This window comes from Capricornis sumatraensis, chromosome 3 (assembly GCF_032405125.1).
Source record: "Capricornis sumatraensis isolate serow.1 chromosome 3, serow.2, whole genome shotgun sequence".
NCBI classification, from domain to species: Eukaryota; Metazoa; Chordata; class Mammalia; order Artiodactyla; family Bovidae; genus Capricornis; species Capricornis sumatraensis.
This window is the reverse complement of record NC_091071.1, coordinates 26509662-26536320: the sequence shown is the minus strand read 5'-3', so window position 1 is coordinate 26536320 and position 26659 is coordinate 26509662. Positions and strand designations below refer to the sequence as shown.

The following is a 26659-nucleotide window of genomic DNA, read 5'->3' as shown; positions in this document are numbered from 1 at the left end:
ACTAGATTGGATAGATAGAGCGCCTGATGCACTATGGACGGAGGTTCGTGACATTGTACAGGAGACAGGGATCAAGACCATCCCCATGGAAAAGAAATGCAAAAAAGCAAAATGGCTGTCTGGGGAGGCCTTACAAATAGCTGTGAAAAGAAGAGAAGCGAAAAGCAAAGGAGAAAAGGAAAGATATAAGCATCTGAATGCAGAGTTCCAGAGAATAGCAAGGAGAGATAACAAAGCCTTCCTCAGTGATCAATGCAAAGAAATAGAGGAAAACAACAGAATGGGAAAGACTAGAGATCTCTTCAAGAAAATTAGAGATACCAAGGGAATGTTTCATCCAAAGATGGGCTCAATAAAGGACAGAAATGGTATGGACCTAACAGAAGCAGAAGATATTAAGAAGAGGTGGCAAGAATACACAGAAGAACCGTACAAAAAAGATCTTCACGACCCAGATAATCATGATGGCATGATCACTCACCTAGAGCCAGACATCCTGGAATGTGAAGTCAAGTGGGCCTTAGGAAGCATCACTATGAACAAAGCTAGTGGAGGTGATGAAATTCCAGTTGAGCTATTTCAAATCCTGAAAGATGATGCTGTGAAAATGCTGCACTCAATATGCCAGCAAATTTGGAAAACCCAGCAGTGGCCACAGGACTGGAAAAGGTCAGTTTTCATTCCAATTCCAAAGAAGGGCAATGCCAAAGAATGCTCAAAGTACCGCACACTTGCACTCATCTCACACGCTAGTAAAGTAATGCTCAAAATTCTCCAAGCCAGGCTTCAGCAATACGTGAACCGTGAACTTCCAGGTGTTCAAGCTTGTTTTAGAAAAGGCAGAGGAACCAGAGATCAAATTGCCAACATCTGGTGGATCATGGAAAAAGCAAGAGAGTTCCAGAAAGACATCTATTTCTGCTTTATTGACTATGCCAAAGCCTTTGTCTGTGTGGATCACAATAAGCTGTGGAAGATTCTTCCAGAGATGGGAATACCAGACCACCTGACCTGCCTCTTGAGAAACCTATATTCAGGTCAGGAAGCAACAGTTAGAACTGGACATGGAACAATAGGCTGGTTCCAAATAGGAAAAGGAGTACGTCAAGGCTGTATATTGTCACCCTGCTTATTTAACTTCTATGCAGAGTACATCATGAGAAACACTGGGCTGCAAGAAGCACAAGCTGGAATCAAGATGGCTGGGGGCAATCTCAATAACCTCAGATATGCAGATGACACCACCCTTATTGCAGAAAGCAAAGAGGAACTCAAAAGCCTCTTGATGAAAGTGAAAGAGGAGAATGAAAAAGTTGGCTTCAAGCTCAACATTCAGAAAACGAAGATCATGGCATCTGGTCCCATCACTTCATGGGAAATAGATGGGGAAACAGTGGAAACAGTGTCAGACTTTATTTTTTTGGGCTCCAAAATCACTGCAGATGGTGTCTGCAGCCATGAAATTAAAAGACGCTTACTCCTTGGAAGAAAAGTTATGACCAACCTAGATAGCATATTCAAAAGCAGAGACATTACTTTGCCAACAAAGGTCCGTCTAGTCAAGGCTATGGTTTTTCCTGTGGTCATGTATGGATGTGAGAGTTGGACTGTGAAGAAGGCTGAGTGCCGAAGAATTGATGCTTTTGAACTGTGATGTTGGAGAAGACTCTTGAGAGTCCCTTGGATTGCAAGGAGATCCAACCAGTCCATTCTGAAGATCAGCCCTGGGATTTCTCTGGAAGGAATGATGCTAAAGCTGAAACTGCAGTACTTTGGCCACCTCATGCGAAGAGTTGATTCATTGGGAAAGACTGTGATGCTGGGAGGGATTGGGGGCAGGAGGAGAAGGGGATGACAGAGGATGAGATGGCCGGATGGCATCACTGACTCGATGGATGTGAGTCTGAGTGAACTCCGGGAGTTGGTGATGGACAGGGAGGCCTGGCGTGCTGCGATTCATGGGGTCTCAAAGAGTCAGACATGATTGAGCGACTGAACTGACTGACTGAGTGACTTAACGCAGAAAGTTTACAGGAGAAAAAAAAAGTTATTTATAATTCCTCAGTATGAATAATCCCTAATGGATTTGCTTTTTAACAATTTTTTTTTGTATCTGGATAAAAACCTCCACATGCGTGCTAAGTCACTTCAGTTATGTCTGACTCTTTGTGACCCCATGGACTGTAGCCTGCCAGGCTTCTCTGTCCATAGCGTTCTCCAGGCATGAACTGGAGTGGTTTGCCATGCCCTCCTCCAGAATAAAACCTCTACCTGATTCCAAAGCTCAAATCTGCAAAACATGAAATATTTGGAGATGTCCTTCTTTTTACCAGTAAGTACCAATTTTTATTAGTTTTTATCTTATCCTTTAATTTTTTTTTGTCTTCATGTATTTTTACTGGTATAATATATATAATATAAACCTTACTAGCTTAACCATTTTTTTTCAGCTTAACCGTTTTAAGTGTACAGTTCAGTGACATTATGTTCATTTATTATTATTGTTAGGCAACAGTCCTGAGGGGCCATTCATATATTCATTATGTTATATTTATTATGTTCATCCATATGCTCCCATTGTTGCAAGCCATCACCACCATCCATCTCCAGAACATTTTTCATCTTCTGCAAACCCAACTGAAACTCCATAAGCACTAATCAATGATTCTGCATTCTGCCCTCTCCAGCCCCTGGCATCCACTTTTCCATTTTGTGTCTCTATGAATTTGACTGTACTCAAAACCTCGTAGCAGTGGAATCATACAGTATTTGCCCTTTTGTGCCTGACATTTCTCTTCGCGAAATGTCCTCAAGGCTCATCCATGTTGCAGCATGTGTCAGAATTTCCTTCCTTCTTAAGGCTGAGTAAGAGTCCTTTTCATACCACGTTTTGTTTATCCATTCATCCCTCTGTGGATACTTCGGTTGTTTCCAGATTTGGCTATTGTAAATAATGCCATTTAGACAAGGGCATCTGCTTGAGTCTCTGCTTTTAATTCTTTTGGATACATACCCAGAAGTGGAATTGTTGGGCTCTATGGTAGTTCTGTGTTTAATTTTTTTTTTTTTTGAGGAACCACCATATTATCCTTTCAGCTTTAAGTGGCATATGCTTTTTAAATAAAAGGAGTTACAAGCATGTGACAAAAAAATAAATAAATAACACCCATGAGAGAAAGATGCAAATAAAGTAGCATTGTCTCTCCCCCATTTCTTCCAGTCTCTCTTAAAAGACATCATTGCTAACAAATTATTGTGTATCCTTCTTGGGGAAATACCAACATTTTCAAGTGTGTCTTGAGAGAGAGAGAGAGTGTGTGTGTGTGTAACTGAGCCATAGCCATTGTTTCAAGGAGGGGGAAACCGAGAGGCCTCACTTGGCTTCTCGCCAGTCCTGAGGATGACATGAGCTTCAGAGAAGGCTTGGAGATCGCTGCAGCCCCTGGCGCACGGATTACTTGCCCTCTGCCTCCCCTACCCCCAGCCAGTTACCCGAAGACCTGCACATCCACAGCCCTGGTGTGGCTCCCTCCAGCCCCCACCCAGCCAGTCTGATTTCACTCCAGAGCCCTCCATGGGATAAGCTCTCATTTTCTTGCGGTAATAGTTTGCTTAGAAGCCCTGGGGCATCACTGCTGGGACAGACTGTGCTAACCCACAGGGGGTTTCTGTCTCTCAGCCGGCCTTTCTGATTTAAAGCTGCCTGTCAGATGCTGAGATTACGGTAGAAATAAGCTGTTTGGGCTGAATTTTGGAGAAGAGGCTGCCAGATGGGAACTCTGGAGTGTTTCCTTCTATATTTAGCCTTTATGGTGAGCTGACTGAAGTGAGCACAGTTTATTTTAGGAGGTAACTCCTTGGAGCAGGCATGGTGGATTGGGCTGCTCGCCCGGGGAGCGTTTGAAAGATTGCAAAGACTGACATGGAGGATGTGGGCTCTGACAGTTCTGGGAGAGAAGAAGATGCGCTTTTAGCTGCGCTCACCTCGGTGGCTGGCAACAGTCCTGAGGGGCCGTTGAGAGCTGCACCCACTTAACAGGTGAAGCAGTTGAGACTCAGTGACTTTGTCAAGTACCAACGATTCCAAAGTGGTTGTAATAGAGCTGAGATGGGACAGAGGTTTTCCAGCTCCTTGTATCATATCCTTTTGGTACAAATTAAGTTCCTTGGGGTGTTCTGTGCATGGAAAAATACTGAGGAGAAAGTAGAGGGTGGAATGGGCTTTAATCTGAGGTTGATAGGAACTTATATAAAGAGCGGGGACTTCAGAGTAAAACTCTGGTTCAGTCAGCCTTTTCCTAGCTCTGTGACACTGGAGCGATTATTTTATTGTCTTTTAGCCTCAGTTTTCTCAGCTGTGAACTGGGGATATCTCCTTAGAGTGTCATCATGAAAGTGAGAATCCAAAGGAGTGAAGGCCCATAGTGCATCTGGCACATAATAGATGCTTAATAAAGAACAGTTGTTATTACTTTTATCAAAAGAGAAGCAAGGTTTTAGCGTTATCTTCTGAAAAATTACTTCAATTGAAGGTGACATCTTTGATAGAATATTAAAAGATTTTAGGTTAAATTACACAGGCATGTATTTAGAGGGTCATCTTTTGGAAAATGGCCATTACCAGTTATCTGGCAGATGGAAATTTCCATCAGAATTTCCTGCAAGGGCCTGGCTTCTTTGAGCAAATGTAGTAGACATAATCAAAATTGCATATTGTTTGCAAGGTGGTTATAATAAAATGATTTTTTTAGTAAAAAAAAAATAATATCTTGGAGCAAGTGAATACCCATTTGGTATGGGGACTGCAGTATCTCTGTCTCTCTCTTTCATACACACACACACACACACACACACACACACGCACACACCCAGACATATTGTCCCACAGCGGGAGATAACCATCTCTAGATTCTTTGTAGCTCTTTGCTTCTAGAACTTGGTCAAGGTCAGGAATTTATTTTCCTTGATCTGCACCCCAACAGGCTGATTCAGAACTGCAGGTTCAGCCTCCCTTTTCTAGGTGAGGTGGTTCAAATGCTCAAAGCTTTCAGTCATCACATGGCCAAGCCAAAGGTAGAAAGTCAGTTGTGTCTGGGCTTTGAGGACTTCCTGATCATTCTGGTTATCTTTCGAAAGGGATGTATGGAGAGTGGATTGATTGCTGTAATCTTAGCTGCCATCCCACAGAAGGCACGGTCGTTCAGCTTTCTTGATTAGGATGTGTGTGTCAGTGGGATCTTTAAGGATGTGGTGAGGGAACAGTGAGCCAACTGAATGGTTTTCAAAGTCCTTCCTCAGGAGATAGAGTTTGCTGGCTGTCTTGCACACCGGATTTAAGCCTTGGCCTCACTCATTACCTGCTGTGTGATGTTAGTAACTGTCTTTACCTCTCTGAGCCTGTGTTTTCCTTATATTAATACCTGTGGTTATTGTGGATTGAGTGACCAATTTATCCTCGTTTGAGACTTTCATGATTTGAGTATTGAACACCCAGATAAACTGGGATGGTGACCACGTTAGTTACAAGGTTGAAATAAGCCAGAGCACAGGGCACATAGCGGATGTTAGGAAATAGAAAAATGAAAGTTGTTCAGTCGTGTCTGACTCTTTGCGACCCCATGGACTTTAGCCCATCAGGTTTCTCTGCCCATGGAATTCTCCAGGCCAGCATACTGGAGCAGGTAGCCACTCCCCTCTCCAGAGGGTCTTCACAACCCAGGGATCGAACCCAGGTCTCCTGCCTGGCAGGTGGATTCTTTACTGTCTGGGCCACTAGGGAAGCCCCAGGAATTAGTATGTACAGCCTGGTTTTGTGTGTTTGTTAGGGGGATGTTTTTGCTATTCATTTCTTTTAGCCTGTAAATGCCTCTGGCATTTTCCTAAGCCACAGAACTCCGAGTTGCAAATTGACGTTTGTATAACCTAGATCGATTTCTTTTGTCTTTCCCTGTTGTAGACAGAAGAAAGATATTCTGTATACTGTGGCAAAGTGACAGCACTTTCTTCATTGTCTATAGCAAGAATGAGAATTGATTAACTTGCAAAGTTAGTAGGTCCTAGCCACCTGTGGCTTCACCTGTGGGCTGTGTTATGATCGCTAAAAATGAGAAATAGAAATGACTTGAAACTCATCTTGAATCTTCAGCATACTGGCTCACTGAGTTGGTTTTCAGAAGTACCTGTGGATCCAATATGGAAAGCCAAGTAGATATAATCTGGAGGGTAGCACTGAAGCAAGTTTCTAATGAAGATGCACGTCACACCGCACTAACCTTGTCAGTGACTCCTGAGACCCAGACCTCTTCCTGGGAGACCCCACCACCCGGGCCCTACACCAGGCTTCCTACCTTGCTGCTTGCCACCCTTCCCCCCCAATTCTAGGCTCAGCCCTCCTTTCTTTGTTTCTTAAAAGTTATGTGTTCTCAGAGTTATAGAAGGAACTTAGGTTGCCAGGGGGAAGGGATAGTTAGGGACTTTGGAATGGACACGTACACACTGCTATATTTAAAATGAATAGCCAACAACGATGTATTGTACAGCATATGGGACTCTGCTCAATGCCTGGGTGAGAGGGGAGTTTGGGGGAGAATGGAAACATGTATATTTATGGCCGAGTCTCTTTGCTGTTCATCTGAAACTATCACAACATGGTTAACCAGCTATACCCCAACACAAAATTAAAAGTTCAAAAGGAAAAAAAAAAGGGTATGTGTTCTTTCCTACCTCAGAGCCTTTGTTCATGCTCTTCCCTCTGCCTAAAATGCTTCTCCTTTCTCCCATCTCAGACCAGTTGCTGTTTCTCTGAAGCCCAGTTTAAGTTTCACTTCCTAGAAGAATCTTCCTGTCCCCCACCCTGGATGAAGTTCCTCTGTTTTGTGGCCTTCCTACATCATCTTCTTTGGCAGCGCTTATCACACACTTAACTAGACCGTCAGTGTGGTCATCAGTTGTTTGATAAATGATAATTGACTCAATCAACCGCTACTCTGTTTCTTTATGTATTTATCGACAAGGTGACAGTTGTTGAATTTTACAACCATAATGAGAAGCTATGGGGGATCCCCAGGTGGCTCTAGTGGTAAAGAACCTGCCTGCCGATGCAGGAGATGTAAGAGGCACGGGTTCTGTCCTTGCGTTGAGAAGATCCCCTGGAGAAGGGCATGGCAACCCGCTCCAATATTCTTGCTTGGAGAATCCCATGGACAGGGAGCCTGGTGGGCTACAGTCCGTAGAGTTGCACATAGTCAGATACGACTGACACGGCAGCACGCATGTATGCCTGAAAAACTAGTGCAGGATGCCCAAGAACAAGGGGTCTGGAGCCAGGTCTCCTGGATTTGGTCTAATTCTGACCGCAACGCTTTGCAGCTGTGTGACTTTGGGCATGTTGCATAGCTCCTCTGAGCCCAGTTCCCTCTTCTATAAAATGGGGGCTAGTACCAGCCCCACCCTTACGGGGTAGTTGTGAGGATTGAGTGAGTTAATACATAAAGTGGCTTAGAATAATGCCTGGCACCTTGTACGTGTTGGCTGGGGGCTGATGTTACCGTTAGTTCTACTGCTAGTAGCAGTAACTGTCTTGAGAAATGTAACTTAGGAAAATGTGGAAAGGAGAGGATGGTAGTTGTTTGTGCCATATGATGACTTTGTTTAATTGGCAAGCTGTGTCATCATAGAAGAGTTGTTTAAAGCCTCAGTCTCCTCATCCGTAAATGGGATCGGTGCAACCTACTCAGCGTTACCTACTCACAGGGTTACTGTGCATTCAGAAAGATTCATCAGACAAGTGAGCCCAGGCACACAGCAGGTGCTTGGTGGCACTTAGTGGTCCAGGCACCGTGAGAAACTCATTCACGGCTCCGCAGATGCCACAGCTGGGGATGCCTGAGCTGTGCTTGGGCTCCAGGAGCCGGACTGTAAATCCAGGCTCCATGCAACAGGCCTTCTCGGTGATTTAAAACAAAAAATAATGACGGATGATCCAAGGTGCTGGTTTTATATGACAGCTAACGAGATAGCAGAGCAAGTAATTGGAGAAGGTATTGCTAACAGACACAGTAAATATAGCTGCGATTACATATTAGCAGTTCTCAAATGGCTCGTAATGCGGTGAGTATGTGTGAGGTCAAGAAGGCGTTAGAAAACAGATGTTTAAGTGTGTTACAGCTTTATGATAGAACCTGTGCTTTGTAAAAGAAATAGTTATTGGATGATTATTATGAACCAGACATCATCAATGTGCTTTACAAAATTTTTCAAAACTGTTTAGTTTGTTTTGGGAATAGCCAATTAACAATGTTGTGATAGTTTCAGATGAACAGCCACGGGACTCAGCCATACAGATACATGTATCCATTTTCCCCCAAACAACATCCCCGCCCAAGTTGCTACATAACATTGAGCAGAGTTCCTTGTGCTCTACAGTAGACCCTTGGTTATCCATTTGAAATTGAGTGCTTTATAGGTGTTGATTCAATTACTCCTGACAACGGGGCCTAGGCAGTAGGCATTATTAATATCCCTGTTTCACATATGAGGAAACTGAGGGACCAAGAAAGTGAGTAACTTGTTCAAGGTGGAACAGAGCAATTGATGGACCCAGCATCTGGGCAGAGGTCATCTGACACAAGAGTCTGTGTTCTCTGCTGAAGCACGTGGAAGGAGATGATGACTAGAAGTGGGATCTTTCCTACCCAGGGATCAAACCTGGGTCTCCCGCATTGTAGGCAGACACTTTACCGTCTGAGCTACCAGGAAAGCCCCTGGAAGTAGATAATTGAATGTAAAATACCCACTTTCTCCTTGCAAGGGACAGACCAGCTGTCCTTGGTCCTGATATCCAGGCCTTTCCGTTGATGCAACTTGTCTAGTGGATTCTGGAATATTAGCATTGGGAGAACGTTAGTGCTCAAATCAATGGAAGCTATATAATTTCTTCTCTGTACCTTTGACACTCTGCCCACCCTCCCTTCATGCCCTCTCCTGAAACTGTTTTTCCTTGAATCAGTTAAAATGTGTGAGTAGTTTACCCTACCTGCTGAAAGCAGGGTCTTAATTAGCCTTAATTTTTGAAGTCGGCAGCTGTAAACTGTGTTGAAAAGATTTGAAAAGATTAGTGCACTAGTAATAAGATAATTGTCCCTGAGAAATGCTGTTAGCGTGTAAACACAGTTAGCATGTGAAATCAGAACAACTGTAATATTTCCCCCATTTGGTGTTTAAAGATGCTCTTGCATAAATAATTACAACTAAATGCAAAGTGCAGGAATGAAATTCTGCATGCTTTTATTCTTTCTCGTTCATGTCACAGTTCTGAAATAAAAGTCTGCTCAGTGGAATCTCTCCTATTGCTGCTTCCCCGCCCCCAGCGTCCATTTGAAATTAGAACCAGGAGTAGGGTAACTCAGGGAAATTCCCCAGAATGAGGGATGCTAGGCAAACGAAATCCACAGATCCCCCTGCAGCTTTTTAGCAAGGCTTTGGCTAGGAAATACCACATATATGTTCATGTGAATGTTCTCAAATGTTCACATATGTGCACACACAAACATGCGCACACACACACACTCATATACAAAGCTGGAGAAAGGTCTCAGCTACATACAACAGAAGCTGAGGCAGTAAACCTCAGTGTGCCTTTTTAGACCTAGAAGAGCTTCAAGAGACTATACTGCACCTGCCTCGACTCTGAAGGCTACTCTTATGAGTTTTTCATCCTTGGATACATTGGCAATGTACTTTCATTTTACAATGTCAGCACGACGTCATGTCTTCCCAACAGACCTCATGCTACATAGCATGAATCTCAAATATGCTGTGTTGCCTATAAAGTTGGGCGTTGCCTATAAAGTTGACCCTCTCTGCTTCCTCTTCTCAGACGTCAGCCAACCAGTAGGCTGAGCTCATCTACTTCTGCTCCGTCTTTCATTCCCAAGGGACTTGTCTTGACTTGCAGTTGGGAAGACATCCTGCAGCTATTAAGTGGGCTGGGTTCTGAGCATGGGTCTCTCAGGGTCCATCCCAACATCGCTTGAGCTTCGGTTGATTTTGGTTCAACAAGAATTTGCCCAGTGCTGTTTGTGTGGCAGGCCCAGAATTTTGGTAAATATAAGCACAAAGAAGAGCATCTTGGAAAATGGGACCAGTAGCTAAAAGAGTTGTTCAAATAGCAGGGAGGGAGGAGAGCAGAGAGCCACCCCCCAAACTTGTGGACTTGCTCCTGACCACGTGTTCCTGGGTGTGTGTTTATATACATTTTTTGAGTCCAGTTTTGGATTTTGTAGCCAATTGAATTTTGTAGCCAAGTTTGCTCTACAGCAAATCCATATCCCAGCCTTCTCTCCCATCCCAGGGCCTCTGCTGAGAGCTTTGGGACTTGATATACAAGAGGCTACAAACCCCAGTGCCCACAGTAGCTACATGGCGGCCTTAATGAGGTGGTCAGGCACGTGCCCTTAGCTGGAGGGCGGGCACATACCCCATGTAAGAGAGACAGCCTTTTCCCAGATCAGCAGTCAGGGCCTTATGAAATTGATGGATTCCTGTTTCCAGGTCTCCTCATTTTCCAAGAAATGCCAGAGCTTTGTAGTTTTGCATGAAACCTCCTGAACTGTAAGTGTTGGCCTCACATGTAGCATTTTTCTTTTGGAAACATGGCACGGGCTGAACAAAACCCATCTGAGCTGATTACTGCCTGTAGGCCCCACTTTGCTGTTTGCTCTGTGGGCAGTAAACTCCCCAAGATACTGTTCTCAAGGAGCCTGTAAAACAGACATTGCTGCTGGGTGGTCAGCGATGAGCCCCACCGCCTCATGGATTTGGTCAGTTTGAGATGGAAGACTTGAACTTGCATCCTGCTTCTCTGGGCTCATCCTTTCTCATCCTGCCTCCTCCCGCCCCCTCTCTTTGCACAGATGTCTCAATGAAGTTCGTGGGAAAAGAACACTTACTATCCTGAATAGATACTACAGTTATGCCAAACATGTCACTCGTGTGAGTCTGGGTCCCCTGCCCCCGCCCCCACCCCCACCCCCGCCCCGGGCAGGAAAGCCTAGAAATCAAAGGGGATCATTGTAAACGTGGGTCAGCGGAGCCGCCCTGGGCACTGTGGTCGTCTCCTGAGGGCTGATTATCAGCTTGCTTGAGGATCTCAGGCTCTTGCCTGACCTTGGCACAGGGTCTGGCGAGGTTGGCTTTCTGGGTGGAGAATGGGTTGTTTCAGAAGCAAAGCCATTGAGACCAAGTCGAGGAGAGAACTCTATTCACTGGTGAAAGGAGCTCATTGTACAGACTCGGTGGGCCCGGCAGGACCCCTTTCCTCTGGCTTCCTCCTCCTCCCTTTTCCCCAGCTGGGGCTTTGTCCGCGAGCCCTGCACGATGCTTTCTCCCGGGCTGCGCTTTCTTCCTCCTTTTTCCTGTCTCAGCAGCTTTGGGACTGCCCTGTACAGAAGGAGAGTTGGGCTCGCAGCCCCTGCACACGTTCTCGGCTCCTTGGGCCAGCTCTGTCGTCGTGGGTGATGAGAGCGCTTCCTTCCGGGAGGGCTAGGAACAAACAGCCAGTTCACAGGCAGCTGCACGCGGTGGACATGCAGGAAGCAAGAGAACAGTGGGTGCTAACAATCTCTTCCTGTGCCACACTCTGAACCGAAGCCTTCCCACCGGGCACCCCCCAGCCTGATGCCCAGCGCTGCCGCCTGCCCCACCCCCCGAAAAGTCACAACCACTGGGCCCCAGGTAGAGGCTTGTCACTGAGTGAACTGCAGAGCTCCGCTTCCCTGTGCTTTATTAGAGCTTTTCTTTCTTCCCTCAAGTCCCAGCATCCTGAGCTTTTCTTCCTTGGGACCAGGGCTGACCGTGGAATCATGTTGATTGAATAAATCATCTGGCGGGTAAAATGGTACTGTCCCTTGTGAGGAGCAGTAAAATATGGTCATTGAGAGACGGGAGATCATGGGGACTTCCCTGGTGGCCCAGTGGTTAAAAATCTGCCTTGCAATGCAGGAGACTCGGGTTCAGTCTTAGTCGGGGAACTAAGATCCCACGTGCCATCGGGCAGCTAAGCCTGTGCACCGCAACTACTGAGCCACAACTGGAGAGTCTGAATGTCTCAACAAGAGATCGCTCATGACACAATGAAGATTCCCCCATACAGCAATGATGTAGCCTAGTAAGTAAATAAATATTTTTAAAAAGAGATGGGAGGTCACAAACTCCCCAGCCCTGCAGGTGGGGTGGGGGCTGTGGCCAAGAGGAGGATGTGTACCCATCTTAAGTAGGTGGCAGCTACTCAGCTCCAGCTGTAGCCATGCCAGCCCACATCTCCATTTAGCCGGATCTTCTGACATTTAAGAAAAGCCAGAAATCTGTGTATGGTGAAATCACCCACTTTTTAAATGTTGGCAACTGGCTTAAAAAAAAAAAAAGTATTGTGCACTATGTATGTCAAACCATACCACCTCCGCACACTTTGGTTAGTTTTTTAAAACTTATTAAGAGATATGAAGGTTAAATGAGCCTGGCTCTGCTTTTTGGGCAAGTCTTTCTGAGATTCTGTTTCCTACTCTGTAAATTAGGAATACTGTAGGAGATCCATAGTCTGGAAACAGGCGAATATATAAATAATGTCATCAGGAGCATTGCCCAATGAGAAGAGAAAAAAATAAAATCATGTATGTTTCCAGACTTTATGGCCATCTTGTAGTAGCTGCCCCAGGAGGATGGAATGAGCATTTACTGAAATGCGCAGAAATGAACAGAGTGTTTCATAAGGACTTAAATGAAAGGTATCATAATGGCCATTGTCCGTTGGCTTGCTCAGTTACCTTCATCCTCGTCACCCTCATTAGCATTAAGACATATAGGAGAAGGCCAGGGAGGCAGGAAGGAGCACTGAGTCTCCCCGGGACCCAGCCCTTTGAAACCTCATGACCGTGACCCTGACTCTCTTTGTACGAGGCCTCTGAGCACCTGTCTCCTGCAGACCCACTTGCCAACCATCTCTCTTCTAGCCTAGGAAGGAGGCTTCCCTGTTCCCAGGTAAAGCTCTCCGCTCCACTGCCATGTGTACGCGTCCTGGGATCCGGTTCCCCCGTGGCTTGAATCAGCAGTTCTGTGTGTGGCCTCTTGGAGACATTCCAGACTTGCAGCACTGCTGAATCATAGTTTCTCCAGAGCTGGGATATGCTGTCTTTTGGACAGAAGTTGTCCTGGCTAGAGGCTCTGGTAAGGATCTGAAGAAGAGGAAATGAAGAAAAGGAGTGTGGGAAGGACTCACATAGACACTGATTTTCGCAAAAGAAAAGGATGAAGCCAGGATTTTGTATCAAGAAACTTGGATTCTAGGCTGGGTTTTGCTCTAAACGGTGTGTGCCCTTAGGAAACTACTTTCCATTCTGGATTGCATATGCTGCTGTTGCTATTTAATCACTAAGTCGTGTCCAACTCTTTGCAACCCCATGGACTGTAGCCTGCCAGGCTCTTCTGTCCAGAGAATTCTCCAGGCAAGAATGCCAGGAGTGAATTCCCATTTCCTTCTCCAAGTTATCTTCCCCACCCAGGGATCAAACCTGGGTCTCCTGCTTGGCAGATGGATTCTTTACCACTGAGCCACCTGAGAGGCCCCGGATCTCATATTCCATAATAGAAAATGATGGGTTTGATCTAGGTCAGGGCAGGAAATGCATTTCATCTCACTGGAAAATAGGAATGTACCAATAGTGTCTGTTCACAAGCGGTGCTGGGAATTTGAGGCCAAGTAATTGCCTGGTAGTATCCACCTTGGACATCCCATAGGGAAGCTGCTGCTCACCTACCCTGTATCTCTTCAGTGTCTTTCCGGTATTCACAGTTTGGGATTCTTGGGCTCAAATCTTTAAACTAGATCCTTGTGGAACAGAAAACGTACCTCGCAGTCCCAGAAGCAGTGAAACAGAGCACTGTGTGTGTCTCTGGACAGTGTCTCCGGGACAACTTGGCAGCACTGTTTCCACTTGGGCCACCTGCCATCTTGGTGACCACAGCAGATGGGTGTCAAATTGGTAGGTGTCGCCTGGCCTGTGCCTGGGAAAAGCTAATTATTGGGCTGGGCTGGAGATGCGGCTTGTATTCTGAGCTTAGGAAGACTTGTGTCCCAGCAGAGTCCAGGAGCCAGCTTCAGAAGGACTGTGAGCCCGGACGGTCTACCAGCGCATCTTGTCTGGCTGTGTCGGGTGGAGGTTGCGTTGCTCAGTTTTCTCTTGGCATGCAGCAGGCATGTCTTGTTTCTGGTCTGAAATGCCTTCTAGCCATGAAAAACACATTCTATAAAGTGACAGTAATTGTCCTCCAAGAAGAACTAATATTTGTGGCTTGCCTACTCGCCACCAGGACTGAGCCAGGTTCTGATACTCCATCTCTGTCAGTCTTTACAGTAACCACTGAGATAGTTATTATTATTACTCTTGCTGTTGTTATTAATATTATTATGTTAAGTAATTAGCCAAAGATCCATAGCAACCGAATGGGACGATCTGGTATTTCCTAATACCGTGTGATCCAGTTCCCTGCTCCATAAGGCTTCCTAGTGCCAACAACTCCCAGACCCATGAACCGTGCTTAAGGGATTCTGATTTACAGTGTGGTCGTAACCCTGGGAAACAGCATAGTCTAGTGGTCAAAAGTACAGCTTCAGGGCTTGGGCTGTGTGTGTGTGTGTGTGTGTGTGTGTGTGTGTGTGTTAGTCACTCAGTTGTGTTTGACTCTTTGTGATGCCATGGCCTGTAGCTTCTGGGCTCCTCTGTCCATGTAGTTCTTCCTGCAAGAATACTGGAGTGGTTGCCTTGCCCTCCTCCAAGGGATCTTCCCGACCCAGGGATTGAACCTGGGTCTCCTGCATTGCAGGCAGATTCTTTACATCTGACTCACCAGGGAAGCCCTCAGGAGTTGGGCTGTCCTGATCTAAACCTTGTCTCTGCGATTTAGTAATGAATGCCTTTGAGCCTCGGTTATACCATCCTGTAAAATGGAGCTGTTAATATTAATAATACCTATGAATAATCTGAGCTGTTCTTACAGCCCACTTATTATAATGTCTTGCTTCACTGTGAGCCCAGTGTTGGCTAATTTTCTGATTATCATCAGTATTGATCAGCCACGTGACCCAGGATCACTGCATGAATAAGAGGGAGGTGACAGTTATGAGCAGTAAGTAACCAGGCAGCAGCCACACAGCTGGAAGCTGTACTTTCTGGCAGAAATGTGCATCCAGGGCCTCAGGCAGGTGTATTCAAAACGTAGTTCTGAGAATTGTAGTTCTGTGCACTGTGTAAAGGATTACAAAACCTCTGGAGGCCCACACAGCACAAAGTGTTCTGTATGACGGTTTAGATTTTTAGTGACTGTTTGCGCTCAAAGATACACACACGGAACTGAGAAACACCAGAGCCAGTGCTGAGCTTCCATGCATCTGTGGTTCCTCCTCTCTTTCCAGGCTGGGGATGGTCAACTACTGATCCAAGAGCTTCGAGCTTCCTTTTGCAGTTGTTTGAGGTTCTGTTGCTCCCTTCTGAGGTCTGGACTTAAATATGTGGAGGGAATGCAGAAGATCTGAAAGGTCTCTGAACTTTTAGAACTTTCAAAAAGAGACAGACAGAGCAAGGGAATTCCACCCCGTTTTCAGGGCCCAGTCACATCTGTCGCCATCTCTCTGAAGCAGGGAGAGGCCCCTTGCCCTCTCCACAGGGTTTCTGCTTTCTCCCCTGAGTCCTCTTTGAAGGTGACTTCGCATTTTCCAACAAGGTGAGTCTGTGTGGTGCCAGCTTGTGCTCATGTTCCAAGGGCAGCCTTTCTCAGAGAACAAGGGTGTTCTGTGTCCTTGGTGTGCCTCCCTCGTTGCCCGGGGCCGCCTGGCCGGCACGTGTCCCGCCTTCATCTCTGGAGCCCCTGCCGTGTAAGATAAGCACGCCGTGGAATCCCACGGAAAGCGCCATTGTGTGAGCACCCTGATGGCTGTGACCAGACCTTGAGAAAGAATTGAGAAGGGGTAACATGCCCCTGGGGGGAATGCTGAAGGGAGGGGAGTGTTGACCGGGTTTCTGGGGCAAGAGGGATACCTTCACCATTTACATGGGGAGAAAAGAAGGGGCAGAAACCACCCTACACCTTGCTGAAGACTGAATGTATGGTGGTGGTTTTAGTCACTAAGTCATGTCTGACTCTTTATGACCCCATGGACTGTTGCCTGCCAGGCTCTTCTGTGCATGGAATTCTCTAGGCAAGAATACTGGAGTGGGTTGCCATGCCCTCCTCCAGGGGATCTTCCCAACCTGGGGATTGAACCCAAGTCTCCTGCACTGCAGGCAGATTCTTTACCACTGAGCCACCAGGGAAGCCCAGATGGAATATGCGTGTCCCTCTAAAAATTCATATGTTGAAATTCTAACACCCTGCGGGATGGCGTTAGGAGTTGGGACCTTTGGGAGGTGATTAGGTCATGAGGGAGGAGCCCCCATGAATAAGATTAGTGCCCTTATAAAAGAGACCCTGAAAAACTCCCTTGAATCTTCTGCCATGTGCAGTCACAGCAAAAAGACAGCTGTCTGTGAATCAGGATGCTCTCGCCAGACACCGAGTCTGCCAGCACCTTGACCTTGGGCTCATAGACTCCAGAACTGTGAGAAATAAATTTCTGCTGTTTATGACCCACTCAGTCTGTGCTATTCTCTTAGAGTATCCAGGAGAGGCCGGGACACACCCATCATGAAATTTCTTGGAGGCACAAAGCCTGAGCACCAGAGTCCCAAGCGTGCGTCAGACACTTGGTGGCTAGCTGGTGTCAGAGGTTGGAGTCCTAAGTGAGATTTTTGGTTTTTCACAGGGTGTGTCCTTCTCACCTCGGATGCCTTTAGTCTTGTACTATTTGGAATATAATACAAGGGTTCTCAGGCTTCAGTCTGCCTAACTTGCCCAAGAATGTCTAATAAAAATGCAGATTCTTTGGATCCTTGCCCAGAGAGCCTGATTCAGTAAGTTCACACTGTTGGAAACACCAGGATATTGGTTTAAGGACCAGTTTCTGGCAGTGTCAACCTGAGCACCAGACCTGGCGCCATCTCTTATCAAATCTATGTTCTCGAGCAAATTGTCCTGCAGGAGCATCAGTTCTTGGATCTGTAAAATGGTCAGTTTGAGACTTCCCTTGGCAGGGTTACAAGGAGTTCACGTGCTTGACACAAGTCAGCTTTCAAAATGAAGTAGGTAACTTGACCCGTCTCACTGCTGTCCACTTAGGTACAATACGCTTCTCCGATGGCTCAGTGGGAAAGAATCCGCCTGCAAGGCAAGAGATACAGGAGACGTGGGTTCGATCCCTGGATTGGGAAGATCCTCTGGAGGAAGAAATGGCAACCCACTTCAATATTCTTGCCTGAAAAACCCCAGGGACACAGGAGCCTGGCATGGGGTCCAAGATTCAGATAAGACTGAGCGACTAAGCACGCATGCCTACAGTTATGTACAATAATTCTCAGTCCAGAAGAATTATGATCGAGTAGGGTAGGGTGTGGAGGGTTATGTCTTTGCCTTCGTAAGCCTGGAAGAGGAAAACAGAGACGATGATCTTTGAGTTTCTAGCCAGAGACCAAACATTTAAAATATCTGGTTTTAGTTAATGTTCACAACAGCCTCTGATCAGTGCTATCCCGTTTTCAAGACAGGAGGTGACTGTGCATCAGAGTTGGTGGGAGACGGTCCAGGTCCACACCTGTTAAGCTGGTGTGATTGTTATCAGTGCCCGTTTTCACTTACCGAGTTTGCCAGGCCATACCGTCTATGCTTTACTGTCTTGGAGTAGCTCTGTAGGAGAATATAGACCCTCCTGTTAATATCATGTAAATGAGAAAGTAAAGCTCACAGGTGCTATGAGGTTTGGCTGAGGTCACTAGTCCAAGTGGTTGTTGTGTGCTGACTCGCCAACCCCAGTTCTTGGGAGCAAAGCCTTTAAAGAAGTGATTCAGTTAAAATGTGGCTCTTAGAAGGGATTTCTAATCCAGTCTGAGGGTTTCCCAGATGGCTCAGGGGTAGGGAATCTGCCTGCCAATGCCGGAGATGTGTGTTCGATCCCTGGGCCAGGAAGATCCCCTGGAGAAGGAGATGGCAAGCCACTCCAATATTCTTGCCTGGAAAATCTCATGGACACAGGAGCCTGGTGGGCTACAGTTCGTGGGGTCACAGAAAGAGCTGGACGTGACTGAGTGACTTAAACAAAAACAACAGTCCAGTCTGATTGGTATCTTTATGAGAAGAGGAACTTTGGGCACACAGAGACACCCAGAGGCTCCTGTATGGAGTAAAAAGACGATGCGAGAACACAGTGAGAAGGCAGCCATCTGCAAGGTAAGCAGAGAGGCCTCCGAAGGAAAGAACCCTGCTGGTACCTTGACCTTGGACTTCTAGCTCCCAGACTTGTGAGAAAATAAGTTTCTCTTGTGTAAGCCACTCAGCCTGTGGTACTTTGTTACAGCAGCATGAGCAAGACTAGAACTGGGCTTGCGCATGATCTGAACCCAGGGCTAACCCCAAACCTGTATTTTTTTTTTTTCCCACAAATGATCCTTCTTTACCCTGTGCCCAGCCTGCAGTACAAGTGACCACATCCAGTTAGGCCTCTGGCCTGGCATCCACGCTCAGCTTCCACTGGGTGCTCTCGCCAGGGAGTACATTTCTCCAGCAGGCAGCGGTGCTGAGTTTTTGATCCCATGAAGAGCTCCTTGCATTTTCCAAGGTGATGGAAACTGGTGTTGAACAGTGATGAGTTTAGATCCAGTCTCTGGATGGTGGAAGCTCCCTTCTACGGCGAATCAGAGGACTCCCTGAGAGAGTGCCATCCAGCCTTCTGCAGCGTTGTCCTGGGTGTGTCTGTGCTGAGTCTTACTAGGAACCCATTGTCTATCTGCTGACTTGATGGGCCTCGGGGGGGCACTGACTCAGGAAGCCTGAGTCACAGGTTTGTCACCTATATCCCAAAGTCTTTGCTTAATGCCTAAGAACAAGCACTATCTTATGATATCTCATATCATATAAGACATAGATATGAGGAGAAATGCCCCTTCCAACCACTGAGGCTTACCCAGGGCTCAGCATGACCAGGAACGCCAGAAACGTTTGATGCATGCCTGGAATGAAAATGAACAAATTCCTCCTCTTCTCTCTGCATTCTTTATGAAAGCTTAATTGCTTGTTAAAATTAGGCCCGTGGCCCTGATGGGCTCAGAAGTATCTGAGCCTGGTTTCCCTGGTCTTACAAGCAAGACTCTTGAGGTGCAAACAAGTTTCAATTTCTCCAGGACCTGTAATCAGGCTCCCACCTCATTTAAACAGTTAGCTTTGGGATAGAAGGGCTCACAGAGTGCCTTTAAACTCAGTTCTCTCTCCCTCATGGTGCCCGCCAGGCAGAGTGTTGGCTGCTGAGTTGGAGCATAGTAAACATGTGTGAACGAGTTTGGCTAACTCTGCGTGGTTCATGCTGTGGCACAGTGACTGCATTTTGTTTTTAGTCTTGACATGTGTGCTAATTTCTATCAACCGTGTCCACTACCTTTTTTTAAAAATACAGATGCTCTAAAAGGATGCCAGTAGTTAAGGTGGTATTTAACCTTTTACTTCCTGTATTCTTCCTTTTGATAAACATTATCTAGGTTGCAGGATTACTTTGTCTAAGGTAGGACTGTATTGTCTGATAGAGCTACTCTAAAATAGCACAGGTTTCTTGAATACAGGGTGTTGGGATTGAATCCAGGCTTCAACAACATCTGTGTAAACTTGGACAAGTTATTCAATCTCTGTGGTCATCAGTTTCCCCATCTCTATAGAGGGAATAATAGTAGTGCCTACCAGAAAGTTGTTACAAGGATAAATGGAATGATGTGTGTATAGAGGTTAAGCCACTGCCTGAAACATGGTATGAAGTTAACAAATTATTAGCCATTACTTAACAAGTAGCTTAGTAAGTTACTACTAGTATTCATGACTATTCTGAATCTTGGTCAAATAATATCCCCATGGAATAAAGTTTAGAATAAACCAAAGGAATGAGAAATGTCTTTATCTCAGAGCAAGGAGGTTCTGAGTGATGATCCCCTTTAATGTTGCTGTGCAGCTGAAAGTGTTGGTTGTTTAGTCGTGTCTGACTCTTTGTGACCCCTTGGAGTGTGTAGCCCGCCAGGCTCCTCTGTCCATGTAATTCTCCAGGTAAGAATACTGGAGTGGGTAGCCACCCCCTTCTCCAGGGGATCTTCCTGACCCAGGGATCCAACCTGGGTCTCCTGCATTGCAAGTGGATTCTTTACCATCTGAGCCACCAAGGAAGCCTCAATATGTTGTAATGGCACCAAAACAAATTCAGAACTGGTATATTTAGTGAAGAGGGCTGAAGGCTGACTCAGAGGTAGTACCAGATACTGATGGTGAGTGTTTCTTTGCGTGGTGTAAGGAACATCTCGAATGGAGCCTGGTACATAGTAGGGTCTCAGTAAGTGATAGCTATTAGCTGTAGTTATTGCAGGTTCCTGGGATGTATTTGCAGACTTAGGGAGAATATGTATCTTTTCATTTCCAAGGCTGGACTGTTTATACAATACATTTTAGTTCTATCAAGGTCTACCTTGGAGAGTATATTCACCACAACGCACTGTGTAACAAGTCAACCTGAAGCTCAATGGCTTGAGACAACAGGCACATATTCTGTCTGTGAGTGAAGGTTGGCTCGGGGTTGGCTAATCGAGGTTGGACTTAGCTTCAAGCTGCAGATTGGATCGGGTCTGCCCCGAGTGCCTCTCATCTCCCTTGGACCAGCAGGCTACCTGGGGTGTATTCTCCTGCACTGACCAGCAAAAGCACAAGAGGTCATGCTCAATCATGCACACACATTTCAAGCTTCTATGATGTCTTAACTGCTAATGGGCAAGCCCGAGTTCAGGGAGGAGGAAGCTTGCTCTGCAAAGAAATGCACGATCATGTGACCAGAGGATGTGGATTGAGGGAGTGGTGAAAATGAGGGCCACTATTGCTGTCTACCCAGTTCCCCACTTGGCTTCCCCACTTTAGTCATTGCAGTAGATGATATGAAAGGGCTTTCCTTGCTTTAGGTGGTTCCCTGGTTCTCGGTCCCCACATTAAGATTCTAAAAGCTCTCCACTGTAGCATCCGAGCACGTTGCGAATTCCCCGTTGGTCTCCAAGAGCCTTTCCTCTGACAGACAGGAATTTACTCTACTGTAAACCAAAGAGTCCCAGTTTAGACAGACGCGATGGATTAGGCAGACAGCATCATTGACCCGGTTCCACTTCGTTAGCCTTTCCAATTAAGGAGGATGTTACTGAAAGTGAGACCTCACAGAGATACCGTCATACCTTGAATCCTCTGGTCTGAGCCTCTGTAGGGAGAGTCTATGGGGTTGCACAGAGTCAGACACGACTGAAGCGACTTAGCAGCCGCAGCAGCAGGGAGAGTCTTATATCTCAAATGTGCACAGAGGAAGGGGAGCATGAATTTGTTGGCCAGTGAATCTTAAGTGTTAATGACATGGCCGTTTGTGAGTTACTTTGTCTGTCTTCTTGGCTAAGTAATTAACATGCTAAATAGGTAGATTTTTGCTTTTGTTTTTCTAGAAGCTTTTCAATGAATATTAATCCTCTGACCCTGCACCCAGAGGATCTCTGATCATGGAACACCAGATAGTTGGTGCAGCATTGTACCCACAGATCAGGCTCTGGGTTTTGTCACCACGGATGTCAGAGGTTTCCTGTGGCTTCCTGGGAAGGTCTTTTCCAGTGAAGTTGTTCATGGGGTTCAGGATGGCATTCTCCCCTCTCCCCCGCCTCCCCCGTGGGATTCTGAGCAGTGAAGCGTAAGCCCCAAACAACAGCCAAATGCGCTGTGAAGTACAGCTTAATTAATCTGGGCATGCACTCAACACCCCATCCAATGCTTTGCAAGGACCTGGCCTTAAAAAATGAAGCTAATGTCTGAGAAGCAGCTTCTTATTTTCCAGTCAAAATCTGGATGCTGGGATCAGAATAAAGAGAGGGACAGACAGACACACAGAGACTGAAGCACAGACTTGCGTGCTGTCTCTCACTAAACAGCGTGGATCTGACCCATGCTGCCTAACATGGACCAGGACCATGGCCTTGCCTCCTGGACTAGAATGGGCCCTGTGCGGTGTATTTGGCCTGACCCTGGGAGCCTGGGAGCACAAGGTTCACTCTCTCGGCAGACAAGTGATACCGGAGCTGGCTGGGGGGCTCCATGAAGGATGCTACAATAATGAGCCTCACTTGAATAAAGAGTGGTTCAGGGAAGGTTCTCCCCTGTTGTAGTGGCTACCTCTCTCCCCTTGAGAAGGAGCTGGTAAGGGTTTGAAGACAGAGGGCTGCAGTATTTCTTACAAGACTTCTTCAAGGTTGTGGTTGTTTTAATATTTATTTGTGTGGCTGTGTTGGGTCTTAGTTGGGGCACGTGGGATCTTCCTTGCATCATGCAGGCTCTTTAGCACATGGACTCTCTAGTGTTGATCTTGGTTCCCCCAGCAGGGATCGAACCCTCATCCCCCTGCGTTGCAAGGTGGATTCTTAACTGCTGGACCATCAGGGAAGTCTTTTTCCAAGTTTCTTTGTGGGCCAAAGCTGCAGTGTGGGGAGAGGGGGAAAAACGCCCCTCAGTATCTTCTTGGGGATGAGGAATGTTCAGGGCCAGGGTGGAGTGTGAAAATGAGGGTGAAATGTCCTCTTGGCATCAACCTCTGAGCTGCACCATTGAAGAGACGCTGGGAATTAGAACTGGAATTGGGAGAGAAGAGTCCCTTGTCTTGAAGGAAACAAGGTCAGAACAGACCAGAAAGCAAAGCGTTCCTGGGGTCAGGTGTCTGATGCTCATCAGAACCAGGCATCATTATCAAGATGCCATGGAGGAGCAGTGATCAAGAACGTGGGTGACAGTTACTTAGGATGGTGCAGGGTTTAGATGTTCCAGCCTCTCCACACTTTTTTTTAAATTATGGAAAGAACACTTAACATGAGGTCTGTCCTCTGACTGAAATTTTCAGTGTACAGTGCCATGTGGCTAACTCTAGGCTCCGTGTCATACAGCAGGTCTGTGGAGCGTATTTGGCTAGTGGGACTGAAACTTCATACCAGATACATAGCATCTCCCCACTTTCCCGCTCCTTCCAGCCCCTGCCAACCACCCTTCTATGCTTCTCTGAGAGTTCATTTTAGTTGCCTCATAAAAGTGGAATTATGAGGTCTGTACCCCCATGATCCTGGAAGCCAAATTCTTAATAGCCAAAACATGGAAACAACCAGTATGTCCACTGACTGGTGAATAAAGAAAATATGGTGTATATATATATGCACTGCCTGCGTGCTCACTCACTCAGTCGTGTCCCCATGGACTGTGGCCTGCCAGGCTCCTCTGCCTGTGGGATTTTCCAGGCAAGAATACTGGAATGGGTTGCCATCTCCCCCTCCAGGGGATCTTCCGACCCAGGGATGCATCAAACCTAAGTCTCTTGTGGCTCCTGCAATGGCAGGCAGATTCTTTACCACTGAGTCACCTGGGAAGCCCCATATATATACACAGTGGGATATCATTCAGCCTTCAAATAAGAAGGAAATCCTGCCATTTGGAACAACACGGGTGAACCTCGAGGACGTTGTGCTAAGTAAAATAAGCCCATCACAGAAAGACGAATAAGGCATGATTTCTACATTTCCTTCTTGTTCACAGCAGAGGCCAGGGGGCTGGGGCGAATTTGCATGCTTTCTGGAAGCCTGTGTTGGAAAATCTGCTTAGATAAAGCAAAGATTCCAATTGAGTTTGCCCTTCGGGGCTCTAAAATCGTGCCCATTTTCAGTCAGAGGCAGCTTGAGGTTACTTTCCCAGAATCATGAATCCAAGATGATTAAGTGCAGGGCCAACATAGTCCAGACAAAAATAGCTTTTATGTGCTGAGCTTCCTGTTTTCTTTGGAATCCACTTGCTGAAAACTGTTACCTCCTCTCCAGGCCTCCCTTCCTCCTCTGTACCCACCCTGCCCCCATCCCCGGAGTTCACGTTTAATGACCCGAGAGAATTTACCACCGAGCATTTCCAGTCAATTGGCTTTTGTCACAAGTGAATGAATGGGACTTTCTCTGGCCTTCTCTCTCCTGAAAGGAATCTTCCCCAGCCCATTGGAATGTGCCACACAGCCCGGGAATTAAGCTCGTTCTTGTCCCTCTGTCTCATTCCTTCCCTCATTCGTTCCCAGATCAGACACAAAGTGGTGGCCTTGCCCCTCATCGGGACTTTATATTCTTTCAGGTTCATTTCTAATCCTCATGCGGACCCATCTTCTCCTTCCGTCGATGCTTTGAACACTCTTTGAGAAGCTCTGCAAGGGGGCTTTGTTTGTTCCCTCCTTACGCTTGCACTTGATCTTCTTGCGTGATCTCCTGCGGGTGTCCCTGCAACCTCCTAGTGAAAGGTTTTATCCTCCTTCCTCACGTGGGTGTGGGAGGAGGTGGAGAATGTCGCACGGAATGGGGGTGACCGAATGGGGCCACGCTTCCCCTGCGGTTGCTTGAGCACCGCAGAGGTACAGCCTCGTTTTAAAGTGGTGCCGGCGTAGTAGGCTACATTTCCCCACCACTCACAGGGATTTTCTCCTTTTTCCCCACAGGACCCACAGCCAAGCCCAGTGATCACCCTGGAGACCCAGGTGAGTACCTCCCCACGGTCTCTGTCACCTTCTCTGTCCTGATGCTCTGGAGCCACTTCTCCAGGGAGCGTTTATCAACATCCTCTTGGCTCCAGGACTCAGAAAAACGGGACAGACACCTAACGGCTGTCTCGCTGCCCTATTCAGACGTTGTGTGTGAACCCAGAGTCTGAAAGCTCCATGGGAAGAATCAGACCTGGCAACCACAAGTTTGTTTTCTAAGTCTGTGAATCTAAGGAGGTGTATCTTCGGGTTGATCATTTCCTTAGCTCTGTGGGCTGGTCAGATACCAAAGAGAGAAGACAGGGTGCATCCCAGCCAGCACCCCACAGCTAACAGAGTGTGACAAGCGAATGCACGTAGCTGAACTTCTCAAGGCTCTTCAGGGACTCCTGCAGCTCCAGGGACCACCTGCCTCCCAGTCTTTACCCTCATCACGAGCATCTCTGCCCTGTCTTCCCCAGGGGAGTGAGAGGCACGCCCACCCTACTCCTCCTTCCTTCATGGAAGGCCAGAAGTTGTGAGGAAAGTGGATTCTCAGGGTTCCTTTGGGTTCTTTTGTCCTCTCCCCACCTCCATTTACTTATTTGGCTTCAGAAATATTAGTTGCTCGGTCATGTCCGACTCTTTCCAACCCCATGGACTGTAGCCCACCAGGCTCCTCTGTCCATGGAATTCTCCAGGCAAGAATACTGGAGTGGGTTACCATTCCTTTCTGCAGAGGATCTTCCCAACCCAGGGATCAAAGCCGGGTCTCCCTCATTGAAGGCAGATTCTTCACCATCTGAGCTGCCAGGGAAGCCAGTCAACTTCAGGGATAGCCAGAAAACAGAGCCAGCATGAAGGAGCAGTGGTGGGATTTTAAGGGGATAAACACCCAGTTTTAGCTCCTGTTTGGCCGTCCTCTCATCTGCTTTTTCCCAGACTCCTGCCAGCCAGGGGGTGATGTGGCTGTCACCTCAGCCACATTTGCCATATGTGAATTGTATATTTTGTTTATCCTAAGTCACCTACAATACATTTTCCCTGACATTAACTTGTTTTACTTTCGGAAGTAGACTTACCCTAAACTGATGATTCCCAATCAGGAGCGTCTTTGACCTTCAGAGGATGTTTGACAATGTCTGAAGACATATTTGGTTATCTCACCTTGGAGGGGGCTCACTACTGGCATCTAGTGGGTAGTGACCAACTGCTGCTGCTGCTAAGTCGCTTCAGTTGTGTCTGACCCTGTATGACCCCATAGACGGCAGCCCACTAGGCTCCCCTGTCCCTGAGATTCTCCAGGCAAGAACATTGGAGTGGGTTGCCATTTCCTTCTCCAATGCATGAAAGTGAAAAGTGAAAGTGAAGTTGCTCAGTCGTGTCCGACCCTCAGCGACCCTATGGACTGCAGCCTTCCAGGCTCCTCCGTCCATGGGATTTTCCAGGCAGGAGCGACCAGAGAGGCTGTTAAATATCCTACAAGGCACTAGACAGCCCCACAGGAAAAATTATCTTGCCTGAAATGTCGGTAGGGCCGAGGTTGAGAAATGCTATCTCAGGGAATAATATTGGTGAAATTACAAGTTTGATGAGCCAGTTATGTTTTTTTATTTTTTTTGCAGAACTTTTAATATTGAATTAATAGAATTAAAAAGCTCCTTTGGGTGCCCTTTAAACTCATCACAGCATCCTCTCAGATTTATGTGCATTGCACTTTGGGAAATGTGTCTCTCCCCGGTCTACCCCATGGATTATGAGATGCTGGCCCTTCCCTATCAGTCTTTCCCCAGAGAGAAAATTTATGACTCAGAAAATCCCTGGGCACATAGTCTGCACCCAGAATTCTGGAAGCCAATCTGGGATACAGTAGCCTAGTGGTTCTAGATGGTTCTGGATGGTTCTGTTCTTGCCCCAGCTGCATCTTTTACTATGGAAATTGCC

The 26659-nt window shown here is 46.7% G+C and overlaps 1 protein-coding gene across 1 annotated transcript in view; it reads left to right on the top strand.

Moving 5' to 3' along the window:
- The window catches only part of XYLT1 (xylosyltransferase 1), a 346872-nt gene that overhangs the window by 76775 nt on the left and 243438 nt on the right, over positions 1-26659 (top strand). Inside the window, exon 2 of the mRNA XM_068968807.1 lies at positions 24695-24733. Within this exon, the coding sequence (XP_068824908.1) occupies positions 24695-24733 (39 nt within the window). The remainder of the gene's footprint in view (positions 1-24694; positions 24734-26659) is intronic.